The sequence below is a fragment of the Pristiophorus japonicus genome, chromosome 18 (assembly GCF_044704955.1).
Source record: "Pristiophorus japonicus isolate sPriJap1 chromosome 18, sPriJap1.hap1, whole genome shotgun sequence".
NCBI lineage: Eukaryota > Metazoa > Chordata > Chondrichthyes > Pristiophoridae > Pristiophorus > Pristiophorus japonicus.
Window position 1 is genome coordinate 93,501,313 of NC_091994.1, and position 26,975 is coordinate 93,528,287.

Genomic DNA, 26,975 nt, shown 5'->3' on the forward strand with positions numbered 1-26,975 from the left:
TAGCGACAAACGGGATTTCAGTATTGTGAGGAATGTATAGGGCAGGTTGTGAAGCATGGCAATTCAGGGGAACTCACATTGGGATACACTTACATCGATTCCACAGGGCTTTCTCCATGGTGCCTTTTGCGAAGCTTTAAGATGTGGAACAATGTGCCCAAATCCTACACTATGTCAACAACAACTTGCATTTATATTGCACCTTTAACGTAATAAAATATTCCAAGGCGCTTCTTCATATGAGTGATTATCAAACAAAATTTGACACCAAGACACATATTAGGACAGGTGGAACAAAGCTTGGTCAAAGAGGTAGGTCTTAAGGAGAGTCTTAAAGGAGGAGAGAGAAGTGGAGAAGAGGAGATATATAGGGAGGGAATTCCGGAGGCTAGGGCCCAGGCAGTTGAAGGCACAGCCACTAAGGGTGGAGAAATTAAATCGGGGATGTACAAGAGGCCAGATTTGGAGGAGCGAAGAGATCTTGGAGGGTTGCAGGGCTGGAGAAGGTTACAGATATAGGGAGGGGTGAGGCCTTGGAGGGATTTGAAAACAAGGATGATAAATTTAAAATCGATGCATTGTCGGACCAATGTAGGTCAGCGCGCACAGGGGTGATGATGGGTGAACGGGACTTGATGCGAGTTAGGATACGGGCAGCAGAGTTTTGGATGTGCTCAAGTTTATGGAGGGTGGAAGATAGGAGGCCGGCCAGGAGAGCATTGGAGTAGTCAAGTCTAGAGGTAACAAAGGCATGGATGAGGGTTTCGGCAGCAGATGGGCTGAGGCACGGGCGGATATGGGCGATATTACGGAAGTGGAAGTAGGCGGTCTTGGTGATGTTGCAGATACGGGGTCGGGTGCTACACTCAGGGTTAAATATGACAACAAGGCTGCAAACAGTTTGGTTGAGCCTCAGAATGTGGCCAGGGGGCAGGGGGAGCCAGGAGGAGCAGGCAGGAAGTGTGGGCGGGAGAAGAGAGTGGGATGTGCGGAAGTGGGAGGTGCGGATGTGAGCGGGAGGAGCCGGGAGATGCAGACACGAGCGGGAGGAGTGGGCGGGAGGTGTGAACACGGGGCGGGCGAGGTGGGGGCACCGGCGAGAGCAGCCGGGAGATCAGATAACAGAGAGTAGGAATAAACGGATCAATTTCGAGGTGGTAGGCTGTAACTAGTGGGGTGCACTTGATTTATAGTTTTGCAAGAATAGTTGTAATGATTGGGGTACCGCAAGGATCAATGTTTGGGCCTCAGCTATTCACAATCTATATCAATGATTTGGATGAGGCGACCAAGTGTAATATATCCAAGTTTGCTGATGATTCAAAGCTAGGTGGGAATGTAAGTTGTGAGGAGGATGCAAAGAAGCTTCCAGGGGATATAGACAGGCGAGTGGGCAAGGTGTGGAGAAATGTAAAGTTATCCACGTTGGTAGAAAAAATGGAAAAACATAGTGTTTTTTAAACGGCAAGAGACTGGGATATGTTGGTGTTCAGAGGGACCTGGGTGTCCTTGCAAATGAATCACTGAAAGTGAACATGCAGGTACAGCAAGCAATTAAGAAAGCAAATGATATGTTGGCCTTTATTACAAGAGGATTTGAGTATAAGAGTAAAGATGTCTTATTGCAATTATATAGGGTCGTGGTGAGACCGCACCTGGAGTATTGTGTGCAGTTTTGGTCTCCTTACCGAAGGAAGGATATACTTGCCATAGAGGGAGTGCAACAAATGTTCACCAGACTGATTCCTGGAATGAGGGGGGGTTGTCCTATGAGGAGAGATTGAGTAGACTAGGCTTACATTCTCTAGAGTTTAGAAGAATGAGAGGTGATCTCCTTGAAACATACAACATTCTTACAGGGCTTGACAGGGTAGATGCAGGGAGGATGTTTCCCCTGGCTGGGGAGTCTAGAACCAGGGGTCACAGTCTCAGAATAAAGGGTCGGCCATTTAGGACTGAGATGAGGAGACATTTCTTTACTCAGAAGGTGGTGAAGCTTTGGAATTCTCTATCCCAAAGGGCTCAGTCATTGAGTATATTCAAGACAGAGAGGCTCAGTCATTGAGTATATTCAAGACAGAGATCGATTTTTAGATATTAAGGGAATACAGGGATATGGGGATAGTGCAGGAACGTGGAGTTGAGGTTGAAGATCTTATTGTATGGTGGAGCAAGCTAGAGGGGCCAAAAGGCACACTCTTGCTCCTATTTCTTATGGTGCTATGGGGAGGGAGATGCGGACGCGGGCGGGAGGAGCTGAGGGGAGGGAGGTGCGGACGCGGGCGGGAGGAGCCGGGCCTGTCCACTAGGCCGCGCTGTCGAGTTTGACATTTCTCGGTTTTCCCACATCTATGAGCCGGTGAGACGGAGAAGGAAGGCGGGCGGCAGCGGGTTTGCCGCCGGGTTTCTGACCCCCCCGATGGCGGAGACGAAGATAATTTACCACATGGATGAGGAGGAGACACCGTACTTGGTGAAAGTGGCGGTGCCGCCGGACCGGGTCACTCTCGGTCACTTCAAGCAGGTTCTCAACAACAGGCCGAGCAGCAGCTTCAAATTCTTCTTCAAGTCCATGGACCTTGACTTCGGGTGAGTTCCGGGCCCCGCAACGCCTCCGGGTCACGGTCGGCCGCTTCCCTCGGGCGGACTCGGAGCCCGGCGGGGGCCGCTTGTGTTGCCAGGGGGACGCGGCTTCCGGCCGCCCGCTTCTTGCACCGCGACCGGGGCTCCCGAGGATTGTATCCCGGGGATCGGAGGGTGTAATGGGGGGAGATTTGTACAAAGCCAGGGCTGTGAGTGTGAATGCAGCGGGTCTGTGTCCCGTGCGGTGCTCACTATTTGTTGTGAGGTGCTTGAGAATAATGTGTCTTGGGTGTAAACTGCGGTCCCTCTGCTTGCTGCTGTGGCTTCCCGGTGTTCCGGCCAACATTCATCCCTCAACCAACACCACCAGAAACCTAGTAAAGCCCATTCATTCATTTGTGGGATCTTATTATGAGCCAAATGGTGTCTGCATTTGTATACATAAGTGAATGCACTGGACCGTCGAACCACAGAAGTTTGCAGCACAGAAGGAGCCCATTTGGCCCATTGTTTCTGTGACTGATTCCAAAACTGATCCTTCTGTTTTGGCCTCTCGCCATAGCCGTGTACCTTCCTCTGATTCAAATATTTATTCAATTTGCACAGACCATTACATCTTTTAAGGCATCAACCGCTCCCGTGGCAAAACATTTCACGTTCCGACAGCCCTCAGTGTAAAGAAATGTTTCCTAACCTGTCTCCTCACTCTGTGATAATTTAAAATTAATGGCCCCTCATCACTGACTCTCCAACCATAGGGAATATCTTCCCTATTCACTCCATCAAAACCCTTCATAAATTTAAAAACTGCTAATAAATCTCCTTTTAGCCTTCTCTGTTTATGTGGAAATAGTCCCAGTATCTCAAGTCTCTCAACATAACTATAGTTTCCCATCCCCTGGCATCATCCTAATTAATTTAAAGAAGAAAGAAAGACATGGATTTATATGGCGCCATTCACAACCTCAGATATCAGAGCTTTACAGTCACTTAAGGTTTTTGAAGTGCAGTCGCTGTTGTAATATTGGAAACATGGCAGCAATTTGCGCACAGCAAGATCCCACAAACCGCAATATGATAATGAGCAGATAATCTAATTTCAGTGATGTTGGTTGAGGGATAAATATTGACCAGGACACCAGGTAGAACTCCCTTGCACCTCTTTGAAATGGTGCCACGGGATCTTTTACATACTCCTGAGAGCAGATGGGGCTTTGGTTTAACATCTCATCCGAAAGACGGCACCTCCACTCTTATCAATACTGCACTGGGAATGTCAGCCTGGATAATGGGGCTCGAGTCTATGGAGTGGGACTTGAACCAATCACTTTCTGACTCAGAGGCGAGTGTGGTACCCACTGAGCCACAGCTTTCTTTGTACGCTACCTATGGCTTTAATGTCCTTTATATTATGGGGCCCCAAAACTGCACACAGTCTCTAACTGTGGTCTAAGCAATACTTTATACACTTATCATTTCTTCTTTACTCTTGGACACTCTGTCCCATTTTTAAAACCCATTTATAATACCTGCACTCACTTTCCAGGGTTCTGAGTTTAAACCCCAGGTCTCTCTCCGTCCACACCCTTCAGGGTCCTGCCTTGTTTTTCTGCCCAAAATGCTCTTTTCTGCAATAAATTGCTGCATCCTCTTACCTGCCCAGTCCAGTAAACGACCTTTGTCCTGGCTTCTTTTACAATCCTTGCAGTTGGCCAATGCTGCTATATTTGTTAACAAACTTCAAAGTAATTCATTGTAGATGAGCTTTGAGAGGTTACTGAGAGCAGAATTAAATCTTGACAGGTTTGGTAACCAATACTAGCTTTTAAATCACCCGGCTAGATACTAGAATGTTACCAGAATTGAGAGGTTATACCTATCAGGAAAGATTTAACAAGCTTGGACCTCTTTTCTCTAGAAAAGAGTAGACAGAGGGGTGACCAAGAGGTCTTCAAGATTATGAAAGGATAGATGTAGAGAAAATGTTTCCACTTGTGGGAGAGACCAGAACTAGGGGTCATAAATATAAGATAGTCACTAATAAATCCAACAGGGAATTCAAGAACAACTTCTTTACCCAGAGAGTGGTTAGAATGTGGAACTCGCTACCACAGGGAGGAGTTGAGGCGAATAGCATAAATGCATTCAAGGGGAAGCTAGATAAACACATGAGGGAGAAAGGAATAGAAGGATATGTTGATTGGGTTAGATGAAGAGGGGGAAGGGTCATGTGGAGCATAAACACTGACATGGACCTGTTGGGCCAAATGGCCTATTTTTGCACTTTAATTACTCTTTAACCATGTAATTTGCGAATATAATCAAGCAAACTTGGGAATAAGTAGCGCCAGAGAGAGAGAGAGAGAAAGTAGAAAATGGAAATAATATGCAGGTGTGTGGGAGCAGGGTTTAGAGTCGCTCAACCCCAATCCTTTTCAAACAGTGCTGCGCTACATATAGCTGGTCTCAGGATGAGGTGTGGAATCAGATCAGGTGAAGAGACACTTTGTACACCAGGTACGATCATTATTGGATAATCATCCAATCATAATTAAATGTAATATATTTACTGCTCCAACATGTTACACAAAGAAAATGTCGACTGCAGTCACTGTAGGTGTACTCAAATTGGGATCAAGTTAATCACTTGTTTGAATAACAGTACACTGTATGTTACTGCAAATGAGAATTTGCAGCACAGTAGAGGCCGTTTGGCCCATTGTGTCTGTGTAATTGCTAATGCTTGATCTTGAACTATCTACTCTAATCCCATTTCATAAAATCTTAGAATAGTGTAGCAGAAAAGGAGGCTAATCAGCCCATCGCGTCTGCGCCAGCTCTTTCGAAGAGCAATTCAATTAGACCCACTCCCCCGCTCTTTCCTCATATCCCTGCAATTTTTTTTCCTTCCAGTATTAACTTTTTATTTATTCACTTCGGGCTGTGGACGTCACTGGCAAGGCCAGCATTTGTTTCCCATCCCTAATTGCCCTTGAGAAGGTGGTGTGAGCTGCCTTCTTGAACCGCTGCAGTCCTTGCAGTGAAGGTACTCCCACAGTGCTGTGAGAAAGGGAGTTCCAGGATTTTGACCCAGCGATGATAAAGGAATGGCGATATACTTCAGGATGGTGTGTAACTTGGAGAGGAACTTGCAGGTAATGCTGTTCCAATGAGCCTTGGCGAGTTGCTGTAGTACATCTTATAGATGGTACACACTGCAGACACGGTGCACCAGTGGTGAAGGGAGTGAATGTTGAAGATGGTGGATGAGGTGCCAATCAAGCGGGTTGCTTTGTCCTGGATGGTGTCGAGCTTCTTGTGTTGTTGGAGCTGCACTCATCCAGGTAAGTGGAGAGTATTCCATATAATTCTAACTTGTGCCTTGCAGATGGTGGAAAGGCTTTGGGGAGCCAGGAGGTGAGACACTTGCCGCAGAATACCCAGCCTCTGACCTGCACTTGTTGCATATTATTTATGTGGCTGGTCCAGTTAAGTTTCCTGTCAATGGTGACCTCAGGATGTTGATAGTGGGGGATTTGGCGATGGTGATGCCATTGAATATCAAGGAGAGGTGGTTAGATGCTCGCTTGTTGGAGATAGTCATTGCCTGGCACTTACGTGATGTGAATGTTACTTGCTACTTACCAGCCCAAGCCTGAATGCCATCCATGCCTTGCTGCATGCGGGCATGGATTGCTTCATTTTCTGAGGAGTTGTGAATGGAACAGAATACTGTGCAATCATCAGCGAACATCCCCACTCTGACCTTATGATGGAGGAAAGGTCATTGATGAAGCAGCTAAAGATAGTTGGGCCTAGGACACTGCCCTTTCCTTGCACACGTTTATATTGTGCTTTTTCAAATACGTATCCAATTCCTTGTTAAATGATGTTCGAGGATCTTCTATGACAGCCACTTGGAACCCTGGCCTTTGACACTCCCTTCTTCTAGCAGAGGTATTTAACCTTCATATTATTCATCTCGTATTTAAATAGCTCATCCTCTGGTCTGCTGTCTGATCTGCCATTCTTTTCCACTTTATTGATCTGGGCTAGGTTCCACTGGAATTAGCTGTTTTCCAGTCCGACACCTTTATCTGCGACTTTTCTCTTCCTCTATTTGTTTTCAATGTAACCCTTGCTCGATTATGGTCAATATTTCCCAAGTTCTCGCACGTTCAGGTCACTCACTGGTCCTGCTTCATTAACCAGAATTCGCATTATGACCATAAATGTTGTCCTATCGCAGTCTACCCTAGGATTGTTCACACACCACCTTATTACACTCTTGCTACAACAAACCTGCCTACAAACCCCACTGTTGGCCAGTCTACAATGTACTATCAATCAATTGTTTCCTGTAAGCTGCACTTTGTTCTGCGCGGCCTGTTTCTTTAATGTGTGGTCATTGTAAATACCGCGCATACGCAGAAATTTAAATGTAAAAGCCGGTGAGCGGCTTGCGCGGGACCTTTTGCATCACTGCGCGGCTGCGCTGTTTAGAGGGAACATTGCTCTCAATACAATAACCGATCCAGTGAGACAAGACTGTGACCAATGCTATCAACAAACCCTTCCTTTCTATGGCTGTGATTAATTTATAAGACAACCCCTTCTCCAGTTTTCCTTTTCTATCTCACTTAGAGATGTTATAGCCAGGAATATTTCATTGCCAATCTTGCCCTGGCTGAGGCCAAGTTTTCTTCAGGACCCTACCATCATGTCCCTTCATTCTAGTTAGTGCCTCTGTTCACCAATGCGGCAACCCTAACTCATTCATACTCCTCAATACCTTTTCATATTTTTTCCCTTTTTCTGACTATCCTTTTTCTTAATCTCATTCCTATCCACCCTACAGTACGTCTCTCCATAATCTTTTCTTCAGATGGATTTGCCCTTCCATTATATTTATTCTTCTGAGTCCGATCCCAGCTGATGTTCTGTTGTGCACCTTGCAGTGGAGCAGGAGTGCTGGCTAATGTTTGCTCTTGGTGTGATGGGAGGGAGCTGAGCCCAGACCGTCTTTAGACCTGGAACCTTCCCATCTATAGGGCTCTGTTACATTCTGTCTTTACCCCACTGAGCCATGGGTGGAAATGGTATTCAGTGCCATTAATGGTAAGAGCACACTGGCAGAAGAGCTGGGAACAGAGCCAGATTGTATGAAGGCCGTTTCACACCGTCAGTCACTCGTTGCTAGGTCTTCAATCTTTCAGTACACAAGTCCTGGTCACTGACGCGATGGTGGCTAGGGCACCAGTAGAAACTCGCACGTGCCCTTGTGTGTCAGCAAGGATTGGGGGCAAAGGTCAGTAGCAAGGTTTGAGAATTCGTATGAAGTGCGAGCACAGAGCTCACCTGTCCTTTACACAGCTCGCCGGCATTATTTAAGTTTCAATCATTTCTCAAAGGTATCAGCTTTTAAAATTGTCCAATATCCTTATTGATATTTATAATATTTATTAATAATGTCGTCGCTGGCTTATTGAGTCATTGCGGAGTTACTGTTTGAAGATTGCTTGAGAATCTTTGCTTTCACGGCATGTGGAAAGATCTGTAGGGTTCTGTCCCTCTGAGCATCCTTCAGAGTACATTGCACTGGCAAGTCTTCAACAACAACTTGCATTTATATAGCACCTTTAACATAGTAAAATGTCCCAAGGCGCTGCACAGGAGCGTTATCAGACTTAATTTTACACCGAGCTGTGTAAGGAGATACTGGGACAGATGACCAAAAGCTTGGTCAAAGCGATGGGTTTTAAGGAGCGTCTTAAAGGAAGAGGGAGAGTGAGAGACTTAGAGCAGTAGAGCGGTTTAGGGAGGGATTTCCAGAGCTTGGGGCCTAGGCAGCTGAAGGCATGGCCGCCAATGGTGGAGCGATTAAAATCGATGATCCACAAGAGTCCAGAATTGGAGGAGTGCAGAGATCTTGGAGGGTTGTAGGGCTGGAGGAGGTTACAGAGATGGGGAGGGGTGAGGCCATGTTGGGATTTGAACACACTGATGAGGATTTAAAATTTGAGGTGTGGCCAGACCAGGAGCCAATGTAGATCAGCGAGCACAGGAGTGATGGGTAAATGGGACTTGGTTCAAATCATATTTTGTCGAACATTTGCCACATACCTACAGCGCCGATGCATTAAAAGGTGCCGCAATTTGGGGAAACGGCCCCTGATACAAATGAGGCCATCCTGCCTCTATCTCCCTCCCCACAATGAAGATAAGCCCTACAGTTTCTGACTTCTGCTGTCTGTTGCACAGTATGGGGCTGGCACCAGTGCTTGTGATTTATAATTTATAAACTGAGTTTCCAGCGGCAGTGAAGGAGGCATTTGCAAGTTGTAAATAATATATCATTATATTCTTAGTTTGTCAGATAAAACATGGAGAGTAAGGTGATGCTACAAATAGTGACCGTTCCTGTTGGGGCTGCACAGGGAGCTTTGATTTGGTGCTTATTATCTGATGTCTTTGTCTCCAAACGGCAGTGCCATGTACCACATGCCTCGCACTGCTCATTGGTTGCTTCAGTAGCCATTCTTCATATGTGAGCCTAGTTGGTGAGTATTGACTAGCTGGTGACTGTGGCCTGTGGGTAACACTCTGTTATTCTGCAGGAAACACTTTGTTGCATGTGCACTATCTTGTGAGTAACGCTCAGGTCTATGCATTGTTATCCTGTAGGCAACACCCTGTCTGTGGCCTGTGCATTATCTTAAGTGTTGGCCTGTGTGTGGCCTACGTGTTATCTTGTAGGTAACACTCTGGCCTATGTGTTGTTATCCTGTAGATAACACTGTGTGTTTGGCCTGTGTGGTAACACTGAGGCCCAGAAATCCCGGTTGGCTGCTTCCCACGGGCAATCGGGTAAAAAAAACTTGAAAAAGCAGTGCACTTACCTGAACCTGCTACGCCCACGTGGGTTCCCGGTCCTGAGGCCTCCACTGACTGCGCATCGCAGCACATGTACGTCAGGACGTGCGCAGGGCTGGAGCTGCAGTCACATGGCTCTGGGCAGCCAATTAGGTAAAGCATGTTCTTATTCATAATAATGGGAACTCCAACTTATTATGAATGAGAACCCCCCCCACAAACACACACAACATTAATAAAAAATAGAAAAAAGACACTACACATGTAACATTAATTTAAATTAGTTATTTATGTATTATTAAAAGTATATATTTTTCCAATTTAAAATTTTTTAATTATGCTTTAAAATAAATTTAACATGAGCAGGGTTTTTTAAAAAAAAATGTTTTTTAAATTTTATTTTTTATGCATCTGCTTTTATCAGGCGCAAGAGTTTTCAGGAACTTTGGGCAAGATATGGGTAAATACCGCAATCTTGGCCTTACAAATGTCCTCGCTCTCGAGATATGGAAGATTTGTCAAGCTGGAGCTTTACAGATTGGAAAAGCCGGTTTTCAGCGCATGTGCATTGTGCGCTGAAAACCGGCTTTTACGGTGCCTTCCCGGGTCCGTACACACTCCGTACGGACCCGGGAGGCTGGAACTTCTGCCCCGGTGTGTTTGGCGTGTGTGCTAACACCCCAAGCGTTAACTTGTGCAGATAAACATTTTTAAAATGTCATAGTGGGTACTGTAGACCTGGGCTGGTAATTGCATTCACTGACCCACATCCAAAATAAAACCTCTCGTCAGCTCATGAGTAATATCAAATCTAGGGGCTTGACTTTCCCTTGTCCTATTGCAATTTTTCCCACCATATTCCTCAGTTTGCTCCAGGCTGGTGCCCATCTCTGTCCAGTTACTTGTGTTCAGTTGAAGAACTGTTCTACGGGGCATTCTCTCATTCGCTTGACGACAGCTCGCGTTTGTACAGAACCCTCCTGTAGGACAACAGTTGAGGACACTTAATGGGGAGAAGGACAACTGCAAGCATGGGTGAGTGGGATGGTTGGGTGTCCACTCCCTCATTAAAGAGAGGGTTTTAAGAGGCTTTGAAATGAAACGCTAAAGTTCCAGAGGCAGGGACTGGTCACTGATGAAGGGCAGGGACTGGTCACTGATAGAGGGGGCAGGGACTAGTCACTGATAGAGGGGGCAGGGTCTGGTCACTGATGGAGGGCAGGGATCGGTCACTGATGGGGAGGCAGGGATTGGTCACTGATGGGGGGAGCGGAGATTTGTCACTGATGAAGGGCAGGGATTGGTCACTGATGGGGGAGGGGGGGGGGAGGCAGGGATTGGTCACTGATGGGGGGAGCAGGGATTTGTCACTGATGAAGGGCAGCGATTAGTCACTGATGGGGGAGGGGGGCAGGGATTGGTCACTGATGGAGGGGGGCAGGGATTGGTCACTGATGGGGGGGGAGCAGGGATTGGTCACTGATGGAGGGGGGCATGGATTGGTCACTGATGGGGGAGGGGGGTAGGGATTGGTCACTGATGGAGGGGGGCAGGGATTGATCACTGATGGGGGGGGGGCAGGGATTGGTCACCGATGGAGAGGGTAGGGATTGGTCACTGATGGAGGGGGTAGGGATTGGTCACTGATGGTGGGGGGCAGGGATTGATCACTGATGGTGGGGGGCAGGGATTGGTCACTGATGGTGGGGGGCAGGGATTGGTCCCTGATGGTGGGGGGCAGGGATTGGTCACTGATGGAGGGGGGCAGGGATTGATCACTGATGGTGGGGGGCAGGGATTGGTCACTGATGGAGGGGGGCAGGGATTGATCACTGATGGTGGGGGGCAGGGATTGATCACTGATGGGGGGAGCAGGGATTGGTCACTAATGGAGGGGGTAGGGATTGGTCACTGATTGGGGGGGCAGGGATTAGTCACTGATGGGGGGAAGCAGGGATTGGTCACTAATGGAGGGGGTAGGGATTAGTCACTGATGGGGGGAGCAGGGATTGGTCACTGATGGGGGGGCAGGGATTGGTCACTAATGGAGGGGGTCGGGATTAGTCACTGATGGAGGGGGTAGGGATTGGTCACTGATGGGGGGAGCAGGGATTGGTCACTGATGGGGGAGCAGGGATTAATCACTGATTGGGGGGGTAGGGATTGGTCACTGATTGGGGGGGCAGGGATTGGTCACTGATTGGGGGGGGCAGGGATTGGTCACTGATGGGGGGGCAGGGATTGGTCACTGATGGGGGGGGGCGGCGCAGGGATTGGTCACTGGTCACTGGCGGGGGGCAGGGATTGGTCACTGGCGGGGGCATGGATTAATCACTGATAGGGAAGGAGGGCATGAGCAGTAACAGATCATCTAATTGGCTAGTGCAGTTGGAGCCAATTGATTAGGTTGGGAGGTACAAGACTGTCATGTGGTTTGAAATTGACTGCGCAGGATAATGTGGGCAGAAGCTGCTCCAGGGTGGTGCGGTGCGGTGAGGGTATTGGGGCTCCAAAGTTTCAAGTAACTGAAGGGTGTGCAGTGTGGCGAGGGCAGGCCAGTGATGACAGCAATTGAGACGTCTCAGTTTGGTGAAGGCAGCATCTAACTATCTCATACAGTCCAGGGTCAGTCACTGCTCCTTGATGTTTTAAACTGTGGAGGAGAGCAGTAAGTGGAGGTGAAGAGGGCATGCATAGTTTCACAATGAAGTTGTGTTCTAATTGTTTCAGATTCATTTCCTCCAGTTAAAATTCAAGAACCAGCTTCCTGTGAATGAAAATCTAATTGATGGCTCACACTGGGAAGGACCGAATGTTGGTGCAGGGGAGGCGGAGTGGCCAGGGAACCATTACATCAGCACACATATACATTCTGGTCAAGTATATCACTGAATATGAAGCATTTATAGCAGCTGGCAGGGGCCGGGGGTGGTGGGGGGGGTGAGTCTGAGAGTAAGCGCACCAGAATCTATTTTAAATTAATGTATGCAGCAAAATGATGTAAGCGCACAAGAAAATAAGTCCTTTGTAACCATAACGATGGAGAAAAGCTTCCTGAAGAAAGATTGTAGGCAGGGATCGGAAAACTGTGGCCACAGAATCAATTATAGATGATATTTAATGTAAAAATAGAGTGCTGGCAGCAGCTGGCCAGACTGGAGGTTGGGGAGAAAGCCACTGCATTGATCTCTGCCTTTGATTTGCTATTCTACCTGGTCTCGTGCCTCCCCCTGATCTTGCTCGTTTGTGTTGGGGTGTGTGCCATGATCCTGTGCTGGGTGAGATTTGGGAGCACAGAACATCGTTCTCTCCTCTTCTGGCACTTTGCCCAAGTGGCCGTTCTTCATGTGTGAGTCTAGATAATGTGCCAGCAGGCTATTCAACTGGCTGGGGCATCATACCCTGACTGGATTCGGCTTTATCAGTGCCCTCCTTAGCTCACTGGGAACCTTTAACTAGACTCCAGCCTCGTATTTTGCTATCAGATGAGAGACTGCTTGCCTCGATTTTCACTCCATCTTTTCATTATTTTAAGGAACCATATCCTGTGTTCTCCATGCCTTCTGTTCTCCAACTCGCAATTGTCTGTCACTAACATTCTTACACGTAGTATTGCAAGCTCGGGTTATAAAAATACTCCCCATGTTTGTTTTTAAAGATGCAGCCCACACTTGCACTAACCACTTCTGCCCAATTGTACTCTATGGTGCTCAGAAACAGCTCGTAAAGCTTGCAGCGAAAGGAGTCACGACCACAGTCCAGATGGCTGAAACTTTATCCAACTTTTAAAAACATTTCAGAGTAAACTCCCTCGCTTCTTTTTCTTCTTCGATCTCGTGGGACTGTAACTGAGAGAGAGAAACTTGCATTTATACAGCTGGAGTAAAATATTCCAAGGCGCTTCACAGGAGCAATTATCAAACAAAATTTGACACCAAGCCACTTAGAGATATTAGGACAGGTGACCAAAAGCTTGATCAAAGAAGTAGGTTTTAAGGAGTGGCTTAAAGGAGGAGAGAGGAGCAGAAAGGTTTCGAGAGAGAATTCCAGAGCTTTGGGCCTAGGCAGCTGAAGGCAAGGCCGCCAAAGGTGGAGTGATGAAAATTGGAGATGCGCAGGAGGCCAGAGGTCTCGGAGGATTGTAGAACTGGAGGAAGTTACAAAGATAGGGAGAGTTGAAGCCATGGAGGGATTTGGAAACTAGGATGAGAATTTTAAATCTGAGGTGTTGCAGGACTAGGGCAGGTCTCTGCCAGTCCCACTCGGAGACATCCACATGAAGGAGCACGAGTGGGGTGTTGGGACAACATACAGCAGAATTATCCCCTCTTCCCTCTCGATGTGGCTGTCACTGGCCAACTTCGCACAGCAACATAACGGATCAGAAGCCACAAAGAGCAGGGATCGAACCCACATGCCAAAACAGCAGGGCCGAGTGCAAGTAAAGAGGTACAAACCTGAATCCTAGAAGTACATGGCAGCTCTATTGGCATGTGGAAAGAGAAAAGGCAGGTTAATGTTTCAGGAGTGGCCCCTTCATCAGAACTGCAGCGGTTCATGGAGAAGGCCCATCACCACCTGCTCAAGAGCAACTAGAGATGACCAATAAATGCTGCCTTGTCAGCGACATCCAAATAAATAAATAGTTTAAAACTGTGGCACAGAACTGAATTCCAGTGAGTCTCACACTGTCTTTTTAACAACAGTGGTTTGGCAAAGCCTACACTTGGTGATCTTTATGTGGAACATTTAAAATATGAAGACAGCAGAGATTGAGAAAAAACTGCAGATTGGCCCTGATGATGTCAGCCAGGCTGCATCTGCATATTTAAAGAGGTCCCCGCCGGCTTGGCTGCCTGCAATTTAAATTTGCAATCTGTCAGATCAGGAGGGGAAAGAAGTAGATAAGTGACTCCCTAACCCCCCCCCCACCCAACCCCTTGCCTGATTTCTGTCAGGGGAAGTTAAAATCATCCCCAACATTTCAGCAGAGGCAGACACTGCACACACTGAGCAGAAAGATCAAAAGACATGTTCTGCTCCTCTTCACAGCCAGGCTAAGAGTGAGGAATGGAGTTCTCTAAGCTGCTCACTCACCTTCTAAGTGAGCAAATGATACCTGGCATGGGGAGGTGAAAAAGGTTTTAATTTAATAAAAAGAACCTTCGGTCTCTGCATCCCTAGACTTCAGTTGTGCCTATCATGGTTGGATGATACAGGGACTGGAATAACTATTGCCAACCAATAGTTCGGAGTGTGGCACAGATCAGATACTCATCATGTTATGCCCAGTGTGAGGAAAACATCTTTCACAGCACTAAGCTGATTCTTCCATTCCCGAGTCCCTGAGATTGTCGGGCGAATGCTAATTAGTGGAGCAATGGTGCAATTTTTGCTGCACTGGGACTAGGTTGGAAATGTACTGCCTTATTTAGAGAGGAGGCTCCCTGGTGTGTACAGCAGCTGTCTGGGTTGGATTTAAAATTGTTCCCTATACAGTCTCCACATCTACGTAGTACATTAAGTAATTGTGCTTTAACTAGAAAAGCTAATCACATTTACATGAGTTCCATTGGTTAGTGCACCACAGTCAAAAAAGATTAGCCAGGAGTTTTGAGTGGCTTATAATCTGCATGTGCTTTTATAGGTGTACTTTGACCCTTGTTTGCCCACACAGTAACAAGTGACCAGCTGTGTCATGGGGCCAGTTCAGCAAGTTAGGAGATGCCGATTTGCTCACTGATTGTGAGGGTTCTTTTGGATCCGGAAATCAAAGTGAAGGGTTGAGGTCTGTAGTTCAGGACACTCAGTCACATCCCAAAACACCTCGCATACGATGAATTACTCTGAAGTGCAATCACTGTTGTTATGAAGGCAAACGTGGCCATCATTTTGCAAACAACAGCATCCCACGAACAACAATGAGATTAATGACCAATGAATATGTTTTTACAAATGTTCTTAACACTGGCCAGACTTATTGCCCATCTCCAGTTTTCCCTGAGGTGGTGGTGGTGGGACTTCTCCTTGAACAATGTTGTTAGGGTTACAAGGGGATACCAGGATACTGGCCCAGCGAAGGAGGAGGAATGGCGATATGTGTTTAAACCACAGTGTGAGTTGGAGGTGATTGTATTACTGATGTTGTCCTTCTCGGTGGTAGAGATCGCAGGACTGAGAGGTGCTGTCAAAGTAACCTTAATGAGTTGCTGCATCCAGTATATGGTGCACACTGCAGCCACAGTGGGCTGATGGGAGAGGGGGTGGATATTGACTCCAGTGCCGGGGCACAGATCAAACTAATTGCTCCATCCTGGATGGTCTCGAGTTTCAGTGTTGTTGAGACTGTGCCCATCCATGTGAGTGGTGAGTGTTCCATCACACTGCTGACTTGAACCTCGTAGATGGCAGAAAGGCTTTGAGGGATCAGGAGGTGAGCCACTTGTTGCAGAATACCCAGCCTCTGACCTGATGTAGCCACAGTGATGATGTGGCTGGTCCAGTTAAGCTTCTGGTCAATGGTAACCCCCAACAATGTTAATGGCTTTTGCTTGTTCAAGATGGTCATTACTTGGCATGAATGTTATGTGCCACTTGTCAGCCCAAGCCTGGATGTTATTCAGGTCCTTCTGTAGGCTGGTCACCCAATGCCTGCCCCTAACCAGGCTTCGGACCACCTACCACCAAGGGCGTTACCCAGAGCCGAGCCTGTGGCCAACATCTCGCTGTAGGCAACTTGGCCCATATAGCAGTGCCTGGTCTCCAGTGGACTAAGACCTTGCTCAGCTAAGTCCGTGTGGTAGCCGGTGTGCAGCGACCACCCCACGTTAAAAGAACTCGCGCACAGGCATCTTCCACTCCGTTAACATGAAGTTCAGGACCTGGAATGTCAGGACCCTCATGGACAACCCCAACAGCGACAGGCCGGAACGCCGCACCGCCATAGTTGCCCAGGAACTTAGATGCTTTTATCAGAAATCAAGCGCAGGCAGCGGAAAGAGCGTGCAGCAAACCAGTCCCACCCACCCCTCCCTCAACAACTATCTGTCCCACCTGTGACAGTATGTGGCTCTCGTATTGGACTGTTCAGCCCCAATGAGCTCGCTTCAGGAGTGGACGCAAGTCTACCTTGATCCGAGGGACTGCCTATGATGATGATGTAGGCTGGCATGGGCTGCTTCATTATTAGAGGAATTATGATTGGAGCTGAAGACTGGAATCATCAGTGAGCAATCCGATGCCTTACCTATTAATGAAGGTGGTTAGTGAGGATGCTTCCCTGAGGAACTCCTGCAGCCATGTCCCGGGACTTTGAAGACTGACCGCTGACAACCATCTTCCTTTCCATCAGGTATAACTCCAACCACGGGAGCGTTTCCCTTCCATCTGCATTGACTTCAGTTTTCCTAGGGTTCCTTGGTGCCACACTTTGTTGAACACTGTCTTGATCGAGGGCAGCTACTCTCCCCTCTCTGACATGTAGCTCTTGCGTCCATGTGTGAATGAGGATACTGCTGCCTTGTGTACATTAGTGAGCTCAGATTGAGCTCAGTAACTTGGCCCCAGCTACCTCGCCACACACACTCAGCCCTTTGCCCTGTTTAAATTGTCCATGTACTGCTAGTTTGTACAGTGCACCTCCACCCTGTGCTGTGTTAAGACTACATATATTGCCTTGTGTTGTGTTACGTGCTGTGGGAGATTTGCAAGCTGGAAATGCTTATTAGCTTTGGAGGAGCGGAACTGAATGGATCCGATGAAAATAGTGGTGTATGGCAGGAGAAGGTTGTGTGTCTCTTGAGTGTGTTGGCCCTTAAACAGCGCTGTTGTGACATACTGTCTATGTTGATGGTGATTGATCAAAGCTATAAAGGGAGCTCGTTGCAGATACTCCATAACACAATCTCGTCAGACCCATTACCAAGAATGAGTGATTGTGGCCCGTATGCTTGCATTGAATTATCTTTCAAATGTGTGTGCATAACCTTGGCAATCGAGCCCATGTATTACCAGCAGCCTAACATGGGAAGGACAGTAGAGTGCTGAGATGGGCTCCTGCAAAATGCGGTAGTAAATTTACCCAATCTATGGAGCCTGTCAGGAGCTCATGAGCTCGTAATCAGCTCCATTTATCTGCTGTGTTGATGGATGGAGTGAGCGAGGGTGGAGGGGCTTGGAGACGAGCTCATGGAGCAGGAGGGAGATAGAAGGGGGCAGGCGATCCCACCATGCATCACTATTCAATTGTCTAGAGCACAAGGATCCCCAGCTCGCCTCACACCCTGCTTAAGAGGATATAAAAGATGTGACTTACACCTCTTTCTCCCCCGCCCCCCGCCTACAGTTATCCAGTAGCCAAAGTAAGACTGTCTGTGGCATGTCAGGAGTTTTGCTTCCCACTGCTGAGTTCTGCACTCACTACAGAGTGGGGGTGGAAAGAGAGCTCACAGTGTCACTCTCGAGGGCTTTCACTTTCTTTTAAACTGAGTATGTTCCTTGTGTTGCAGATTCACTGTAGTGCACAGCAAAGCTCGTCCCCACACACACCCCCAACCCTACACAAGCACACCAACCACAACCCCCACACCCACACAACTCCCACACCATCTACTGTGGCACTGAGCCACACACCAGGACAGTCCCACCTTTCTATCCCTGGTCTGTGCTGAGTTAGCTGATCTCGGCTGGGATCGTACTAAGGGCTACAATTGACCTCAGTGCCCTAAGTTAGGGAGGGGAATAAACCAGACAGGGTTAATGCTCTTGATCACTGGCCCTTGCTGGAAAGTGTGTGTATGTGATTGTCAAGTGTATGTAGACTGTGATCCCTCCACAGGGAAACAGCCCCCTAACCCTCACTGTCCAGACTTACAGACCAAGAATGGCCAGGTTGGTTAATAATGGAGGCTGGCTGTACCCCAACAAGAGTCTGCACCTTCAGGAGAGGATGGGACCTGAACCCCAGTGAGAATCATTAACTTCAGGAGATGAGGAGCTAAACCCCAGTGAGAGTCAGCACCTTTAGGAGGGAATGGGAGGAAATAGTGTGTTCTTTTCTAATGGTAGTGCCCTGGAATCCTAAGAGTGAGCACAGTCATTCCTGTTAAACAACTTCCAGCTATCCCTGGCATTGGAAATGTGGGCAATGAGTCAGTGCCTGAGCAAATATTCACTGTTAATACAAGCCTTTCCATATACTGCCGTGTACTAATGAGCAGAATGGATTGGGCAGGATCCAACCCTCTCGCTGCCTCAGACTGCGTTTGGTGGCCGATCACCCAATAAATACAGCTTGGCGCATTTAAATAGATTTACACTTCTATCTCTCATTTCCTGATCACAAATGTCATTTCTAACACATCCGTGATGTTGGCTGATTTGTGTTAACCTGTTTCTCCTCTTTACCGCAACTACGTATGTGTGTGTTAGACAGTGGCTTGAAGGACGTGTGTTATATCCAGGGAGATGCCCAGTTTGCAGCATTAAGAGCTCAAGCTCTCCAACTCCCAAGTTGCTGTGCTGTCACAGTATTCCAGCACACGGTCCAACTAAAGCTCCACTTTAACTCCCTGCTTGTAAATGTCGATGCGAGCTGACTGCACACCTTTACCTGCAATAACACATCACTCGCAAGCCAGTTATTTGTGTTGCAGACTGAGGCACATTGGAACACCATCATTGTTATATATGTGGACTTGTATTTACTCTGTACAGCCACCAGAGGGCTCATCCCCTGAAGTCCCAAGGGATCCCATAATTCCTTGGGAGCACAGGTATTTAAGGAGGCTTCACAGGTTGGAGAGGCACTCTGGAGACCTGCAATAAAAGACTTAAGGTCGCACTTTACGTTGAGCTCACAGTGTTCAGTCTGACTCTTTCTCCATACATAACAACTGGCGACGAAATACAGATAGCGAACCCAAAGATGCAGAGAACAGTGGGCATCCTGGAGAAATTTTCGGAGGGAGATGATCGGGAAACTTTTGTGGAGCGACTTGACCAATACTTCGTGGCCAACGCGCTAGATGGGGAAGAGAGCACTCGCAAACGAAGGGCGACCCTCCTCACCGTCTGTGGGGCACCAACGTATGGCCTCATGAAGAATCTGCTCACTCCAGTGAAACCCAGGGAGAAATCGTACGATGATTTGTGCACACTGGTCCGAGAGCATTTGAACCCAAAAGAAAGCGTTCTGATGGCGAGGTACCGGTTCTACGTCTACAAAAGGTCCGAAGGCCAGGAAGTGGCGAGTTATGTCGCCGAGCTAAGATGCCTTGCCAGGACATTGCGAATTTGAAGGACATTTGGAGCACATGCTCAGAGACTTTTTCGTACTTGGCATTGACCAGGAAACCATACTTCGCAAACTTTTGACTGTAGAGACCCCAACCTTGAGTGAGGCCATAGCAATAGCCCAGGCGTTCATTGCCACCAGTAATACGAAGCAAATCTCTCAGTACACAGGTGCTGCTACAAATACTGTGAACAAAGTGATGTTGTTTTCGAATCATAACGTACAGGGCAGGTTACACATACCTGCAGATGACTGAGTCCACCATCAAGGATGATGAATGCAAGGCCATTAACACCTTGTTGGCGCTGCAGGGGTGATCATCGTTTCCATTCATGCCGATTCAAAGAGTACGTTTGCAAGGGCTGTGGAACAATGGTACACCTCCAACGAGTGTGCAGACGAGCTGCTAAGCCTGTTAAACCTGCAAACCATCATGTTGCAGAGGAGGACAGATCCACGGAGGATCACGACGAACCAGAGCCTCAGATAGAGGAGGCAAGGTACATGGGGTGCACACATTCACCACGAATTGTCCCCCGATAATGCTGAATGTTGAACTAAATGGACTCCCGGTGTCAATGGCGCGAGCCAGTCCATCATGGGCAAAAAGACCTTAGAAAGGTTGTGGTGCAACAAGGCCTCAAGGCCAGTCTTAACTCCAGTTTGCACGAAACTAAGAACTTGCACGAAAGAACTGATTCCTGAAATCGGCAGTGCTACCGTAAAGGTCTCCTACGATGGAGCGATGCACAAGCTACCACTCTGGGTGGTACCGGGCGATGGTCCCATGCTGCTCGGCAGGAACTGGCTGGGAAAGATACGCTAGCAGTGGGACGACGTCCGAGCGCTATCGTGTGCCCAGGTCTTAAACAAATTTCCTTCGCTGTTTGAACCAGGCATCGGGAAATTCCAAGGAGCAAAAGTGCAGATCCACCTAATTCTGGGGGCGCGACCCATCCATCACAAGGCGAGAGCAGTAGCGTACATGATGAGAGAAAGGGTAGAGATCGAGCTAGACCGACTGCAAAGAGAGGGCATCATTTCACCGATCGAGTTCGGCAAGTGGGCCAGTCCTATTGCCCCAGTCCTCAAGGGAGACAGCACCGTCAGAATCTGTGACGATTACAAAGTAACTATCAATCGTTTCTCCCTGTAGGACCAATACCCACTATCAAAGGCCGACGGCCTCTTTGCAACGTTGGCGGGAGGAAAGACGTTCATGAAGCTGGATCTGACTTCAGCCTACATGACGCAGGAACTGGAGGAATCATCGAAGGCTCTCACCTGCATCAACACGCACAAGGGTCTTTTTGTTTATAACGGATGCCCGTTTGGAATACGATCAGCGGTGGCGATATTCCAGAGAAACATGGAAAGCTTACTGAAGTCGGTCCCGCACACCGTGGTCTTCCAGGATGACATCTTGGTCACAGGTCGGAGCACAGTCGAGCGCCTGCAGAACCTGGAGGAGATTCTTAGTTGACTCAATCGCGTGGGGCTCAGGTTAAAACGCTCGAAGTGCGTTTTCCTGGCACCTGAAGTGGAGTTCCTGGGGAGGAGGATTGCGGCGGACGGCATCAGGCCCACCAACGCGAAGACTGAGGCAATCGAGAATGCACCGAGGCCACAGAACGTGATGGAGCTGCAGTCGTTTCTGGGACTCTTGAACTACTTTGGTAACTTCTTACCGGGTCTCAGCACACTGCTAGAATCACGACATGTCTTATTACGAAAAGGGGGCGAAAGGGTTTGGGGCAAAAGCCAAGAAAATGCCTTTTGTAAAAGCGAGAAAATTGTTATGCTCAAACAAATTGCTTGTGTTGTATGATCCATCTAAGCATTTGGTACTAGCATGTGATGCGTCGTTATATGACATCGGGTGTGTATTGCTAATGATTTTGGGAAACTGCAACCGGTTGCTTGTGCATCCAGGAATCTGTCTAAGGCTGAGAGAGTCTACAGCATGATTGAAAAAGAAGCGTTAGTGTGTGTCTGTTGGGTAAAGAAAATGCATCAATACCTGTTTGGGCTAAAATTCGAATTGGAAACTGACCATAAGCCACTCGTATCCCTGTTTTCCGAGAGTAAAGGGATAAATACCAAAGCCTCAGCCTGGATCCAGAGATGGGCACTCAAGTTGTCTGCATACAACTACGCCATCCGCCACAGGCCAGGCACAGAAAACTGCGCCGATGCTCTGAGTAGGCTGCCATTGCCCACCACGGGGGTGGAAATAGCGCAGCCCGCAGATCTAGCCATGGTTATGGAAGCATTCGAGAGTGAGCAATTACCCGTCACTGCCCGGCAGATCAAAACCTGGACAAGCCAGGGCCCCTTATTATCTCTAGTCAAAAGCTGTGTGCTTCACGGGAGCTGGTCCAGTGTCCCAGTGGAAATGCAGGAAGAGATAAAGCCGTTCCAGCGGCGCAAAGATGAAATGTCTATACAAGCAGACTGCCTTCTGTGGGGCAATCGAGTAGTGGTCCCCAAGAAGGGCAGAGACATCTTCATCAATGACCTCTACAGTACCCACCCAGACATCGTAATGATGAAAGCGATAGCCAGATCCCACGTGTGGTGGCCCAGTATCGATGCGGACTTAGAGTCCTGCGTTCACAGATGTAATACATGCTCGCAGTTAAGCAATGCACCCAGGTAGGTGCTGCTAAAATTTATGGTCTTGGCCCTCCAAACCATGGTCTTGGGTACACGTCAACTATGTAGGCCAGTTCTTGGGTAAAATGTTCCTTGTGGTTGTAGACGCGTACACAAAGTGGATTGAATGTGAGATAATGTCGGCTAGCACGTCCGCTGCCACTACTGAAAGCCTGCGGGCCATGTTTGTCACTCACGGCTTACCCGATGTCCTGGTGAGCGACAACGGGCCATGTTTTACCAGTGTTGAGTTCAAAGAATTCATGACCCGTAACGGGATTAAACATGTCATATCTGCCCCGTTTAAACCAGCGTCCAATGGTCAGGCAGAGAGAGCAGTGCAAACCATCAAGCAAAGGCATGAAGAGGGTAACTGAATGCTCACTGCAGACTCGCCTATCCCGAGTCCTGCTTAGCTACCGCATGGGACCCCACTCACTCGCTGGGATTCCACCTGCTGAACTGCTCATGAAAAGAGCACTTAAGACAAGGCTCTCGTTAGTTCATCCTGATCTACATGAACAGGTAGAGAGCAGGCGGCTTTAACAAAGTGCATACCATGATAATGGAAATGACCCTGTATTTGTATTAAATTATGGACAAGGTCCCAAGTTGCTTGGCCACGACAGTGCCGGGAAAGAGGAGAGCAGGGTGTTTCGGGTCAAACTTTCAAGTGGACTCATTCACCGGAAACACTTGGATCAAATCAAACTCAGATTCACGGACTATCCTGAGTAACCCACCTTGGACCCTACCTTTTTTTGATCCCCTAGCATACACACCAGTGGCAACCGACATCACGGTTGACCACGAAGCAGAACCTATCATCCACAGCAGCCCTGCAGGGCCCAACACACCAGGCAGCCCAGCAAGGCCAGCTGCACAGCAGCCCAGCGATGGCCCAACAAAAGATTCAACAACACCAGCTTTCACACCGAGACAATCAACCAGGGCAAGAAGGGCCCCAGATCGACTCACATTGTAAATAGTTACACTATTGACTTTGGGGGGGAATGTTGTTATATATGTGGACTTGTATTTACTCTCTACAGCCACCAGAGGGCTCATCCCCTGGAGTCCCAAGGGATCCCATAATCCCTTGGGAGCACAGGTATTTAAGGAGGCTTCACAGGTTGGAGAGGTACTCTGGAGACCTGCAATAAAAGACTAAGGTCACACTTTGAGCTCACAGTGTTCAGTCTGACACTTTCTCCATACACAACAATCACCTGCAAGTTTCCCTCACCGTTACACACCATCCTGACTTGGAAATATATCGCCGTTCCATGATCATCACTGGATCAAAATCCTGGAACTCGCTCCCTAACAGCATTGTGGGAGAACCTTCACCAGATGGACTGCAGCGGTTCAATAAGGCAGCTTACCACCACCTTCTCAAGGGCAATTAAGGATGGGCAATAAATGCTGGCCTTGCCAGCGACGCTCACATCCCAGGAATGAACATAAAGTGGGGATCCGAGGAGCATCTTAAGGGAGGAAAGAGAGGCGAGAGGTTTAGGGAGGGAATCCCAGAGCTTCGGGCCAAGGCACGGCCATCAATGGTTAAACGATTATAATCAGGAATGCTCAAGAGGCAGAAGTAGAGGAGCAAAGATATCTTGAGGGGTGAAGGGCTGGAGGAGATTACAGAGATGGGGAGGGGCGAGGCCATTGAGAGATTTGAAAACCAGGATGAGAATTTTGAAATCGAGGCGTTGCTTAACCGGGAGCCAATGTAGGTCAGCGAGCACAGGGGCGATGGGTTAACGGGACTTGGTGCAAGTTAGGACATGGGCAGCCGAGTTTTGGGTGAACTAGGGTGGAGCCTGGGAGGCCAGCCAGGAGTGCGTTGGAATAATCAAGTCTAAAGGTAACCAAGGCTTGGATGAGGGTTTCAGCAGTGAATGAGCTGAGATAGGGGCGGAGATGGTCGACGTTACGGAGGTGGAAATAGTTGGTCTTAGTAATGCCACGGATATGTGGTCGGAAGCTCATTTCAGGATCAAATATGACACCAAGGCTGCGAACAGTCTGATTCAGCCTCAGACAGAAGTTGGGGAGAGGAATGGAGTCGGTGACTTGGGAATGGAGTTTGTGGTGGGGACCGAAAACAATGGCTTTGTTTTTCTCTATTTAATATTTAAACGGTCTAATTGTCAGAATTTGCAGATAAAGGTCGGTTACACTTTGGATGAGACTCATTTGCTGAATAAAGTTCTTCCCCTCCAAGCTAAGGCTGATTTGTGCTCTGGGCCCATTGATTGACTTTGCAGCAGATTTAATTGATGGAGGAACCCTGCCCAATAGAGTCATGTATGTGGGTTGGATCACATGTACTGAGAGGGCAGTTCTGTAACCCTCAGCTCCTGTGACTACCTTGCCCGGGCATTTTTGGGGGTTGCATGTGTTTGACTTATTGTGATTATCAGCATTACCCCATTACAGTAGAGCTCATCACCATACAGTCTGGCCCAAGATCCTGCTGTGTGTCATTAGCAACAGCAAATCTGAAGAGATTAGGAGAGCTGAACAAGGGTGAGGCAAAGAATGAGAGTTTATAGAAGCTGCTGGAAGTTCTGATTTTCCTGGGCTGACCTTTAGAGTTTGAATCATTTCCCATTCGGAGGAAAGGTCAGTGGTCTGACTGCAGACTTTTGTGAAGCAGACCATTTTTATTTAAAACATTGTTGCTTTTCTAATTATATCAACATGAAGCTACATTGTATTAGACTACTGTGTGCCAAAAGTACTTCATTGGCTGTAAAGCACTTTGAGACATCTGGTGGTCGTGAAAGGTGTTATATAAATCTAAGTCTTTCTTTGAGTGTTTAAATGCATTCTCACAGATTTTGCGCACCCAAGGTTTCAATTGAAAGCACACAGACCCTTACTGTCAGACAGACCGCTTCAAAACAATTTCTCCTCCAGTTTTCTGCCCTCCTCCCTTGGGCGGGATTCGTAGCCGCAGCCTGGTTCTGTCCTCACCCGGGTTGCACTTTCCTGTGAGATCAGGAGTGACGGCTATGTCTGAATTAATAATTAGTCCCTCCCTAGCCCAGGAGTATTGGGTCTGTCTATATCGCCCCGTCTACTGGCCCGCCTGAGATCTAAAAACTCAGCACATGCTGCAAATCAAATCTGGGACTTTGCGGCCTGTATGGCCCACTGCCTTTCTCCACTGAACCATTGCAGTGTTCACACTGTGTTGTCATCTGCTGTAAAAGCAGCCATTCTGGGTTCAAGTGCAAGGTGTCCAGATACAGTAAACAAATCACTTAAAAAGTTACCAAAAAGGGTAATGGAATGTTGGCCTTTATCGCAAAGGGGAGGAAGTGATTTTTTAAAATTTCAAAATATACTTTATTCATATAAAAATTTGCACAATACATTGAAAAGCAGTTCAGTACATTTGGATGTGGTCAGCAATTCCATACAATACATTTGGATGCTGACGGCAGTTCCGTTCAATACATTTGCTTGCTTTATATTTCGAGGTACAATCCAGGATATATTGTAATACAGTCATCAAATTACGTTACATGTGGCACTATACAGTACACGGAATGGGTGAGGGTACAGTTAAATTTTTTTGCAACATACATTACTAAACAGAACGTGCATTATACATGGCACTGCATAGGTGTTTTCAGATCATGGTGCTCTATGTATACAAAAAGTTTACAAGTACAGCCCGAGGGGAGTTTTATACTGATTCCAGCCTCTGGGTTTACCGTGGCAGAAGGGCTTTAAACTGTGGCTCTTCCCCACCGTGCCTTTGCGGCGACTGCACCAATTTTTAGTGCGTCCCTCAGCACGTAGTCCTGGATTTTGGATTACGCCAGTCTGCAACATGCAGCCGTGGACATCTCCTTGCTCTGGAAGACCAGCAAGTTTCGGCAAGACCAAAGTGCGTCTTTCACCGATTTGATGGCCCTCCAGCAGCAGATGATGTCTGTCTCGGTGTGTGTCCCTGGGAACAGCCCGTAGAGCACGTGATGCTTCATGTACAGAGCCTTGGTCAGACTCTATCTGGAGTACTACATTCAGTTTTGGGCACTAAACCCCAGTCACTAAAGACCCTTGAGGGTAACAGCGAGCAACTACAGTTCCCAAACACAATAAATATTTTTTACGTGCAGGAGTTAAAGTTCCCTGTAGGTTTCAGTGAGCTGCTCAGTGGTTAATGCTGCCTCTAACTTATTCAGGAAGAAAACAAAAGACTGTTGTATTCTGATCACAAAAGCTCAGCATGAAGTGCCCACGTGCAAATTGTTTAAATTGTCAGTGTTACGGACCGAGAGGAAAGTGTCTGAGCCCGTCCAGCCCCGGCCCTGGGCAAATCTGCTGGACTGTAGAGAAAGGAATTAACGTGATGTTTGCAATATGAATAGATCTGCCGCAACTAAAACGAACTGCCCTTTAAAATGCTGGAGGGCAGGGGTGTGGCAGTATTTACAGGGTGTTAGGGGGGAGGGTGCGTATGGATTTCCAGCAAAAAATTGTGCGGTTCTCAGTTGACAGTTGGCCTCCTGTGCCGACACTCTGTTCCTTTCAGAAGGGAGTGTGGTAC

The 26,975-nt window shown here is 47.8% G+C and overlaps 1 protein-coding gene across 1 annotated transcript in view; it reads left to right on the forward strand.

Moving 5' to 3' along the window:
• The first annotated feature begins 2,347 nt into the window (after positions 1-2,347).
• LOC139228898 (segment polarity protein dishevelled homolog DVL-1-like) overlaps positions 2,348-26,975 on the forward strand; it is a 160,749-nt gene continuing 136,121 nt past the window's right edge. Inside the window, exon 1 of the mRNA XM_070860395.1 lies at positions 2,348-2,589. Coding sequence (XP_070716496.1) covers positions 2,420-2,589 — 170 coding nt within the window. The 5' untranslated portion in view covers positions 2,348-2,419. The remainder of the gene's footprint in view (positions 2,590-26,975) is intronic.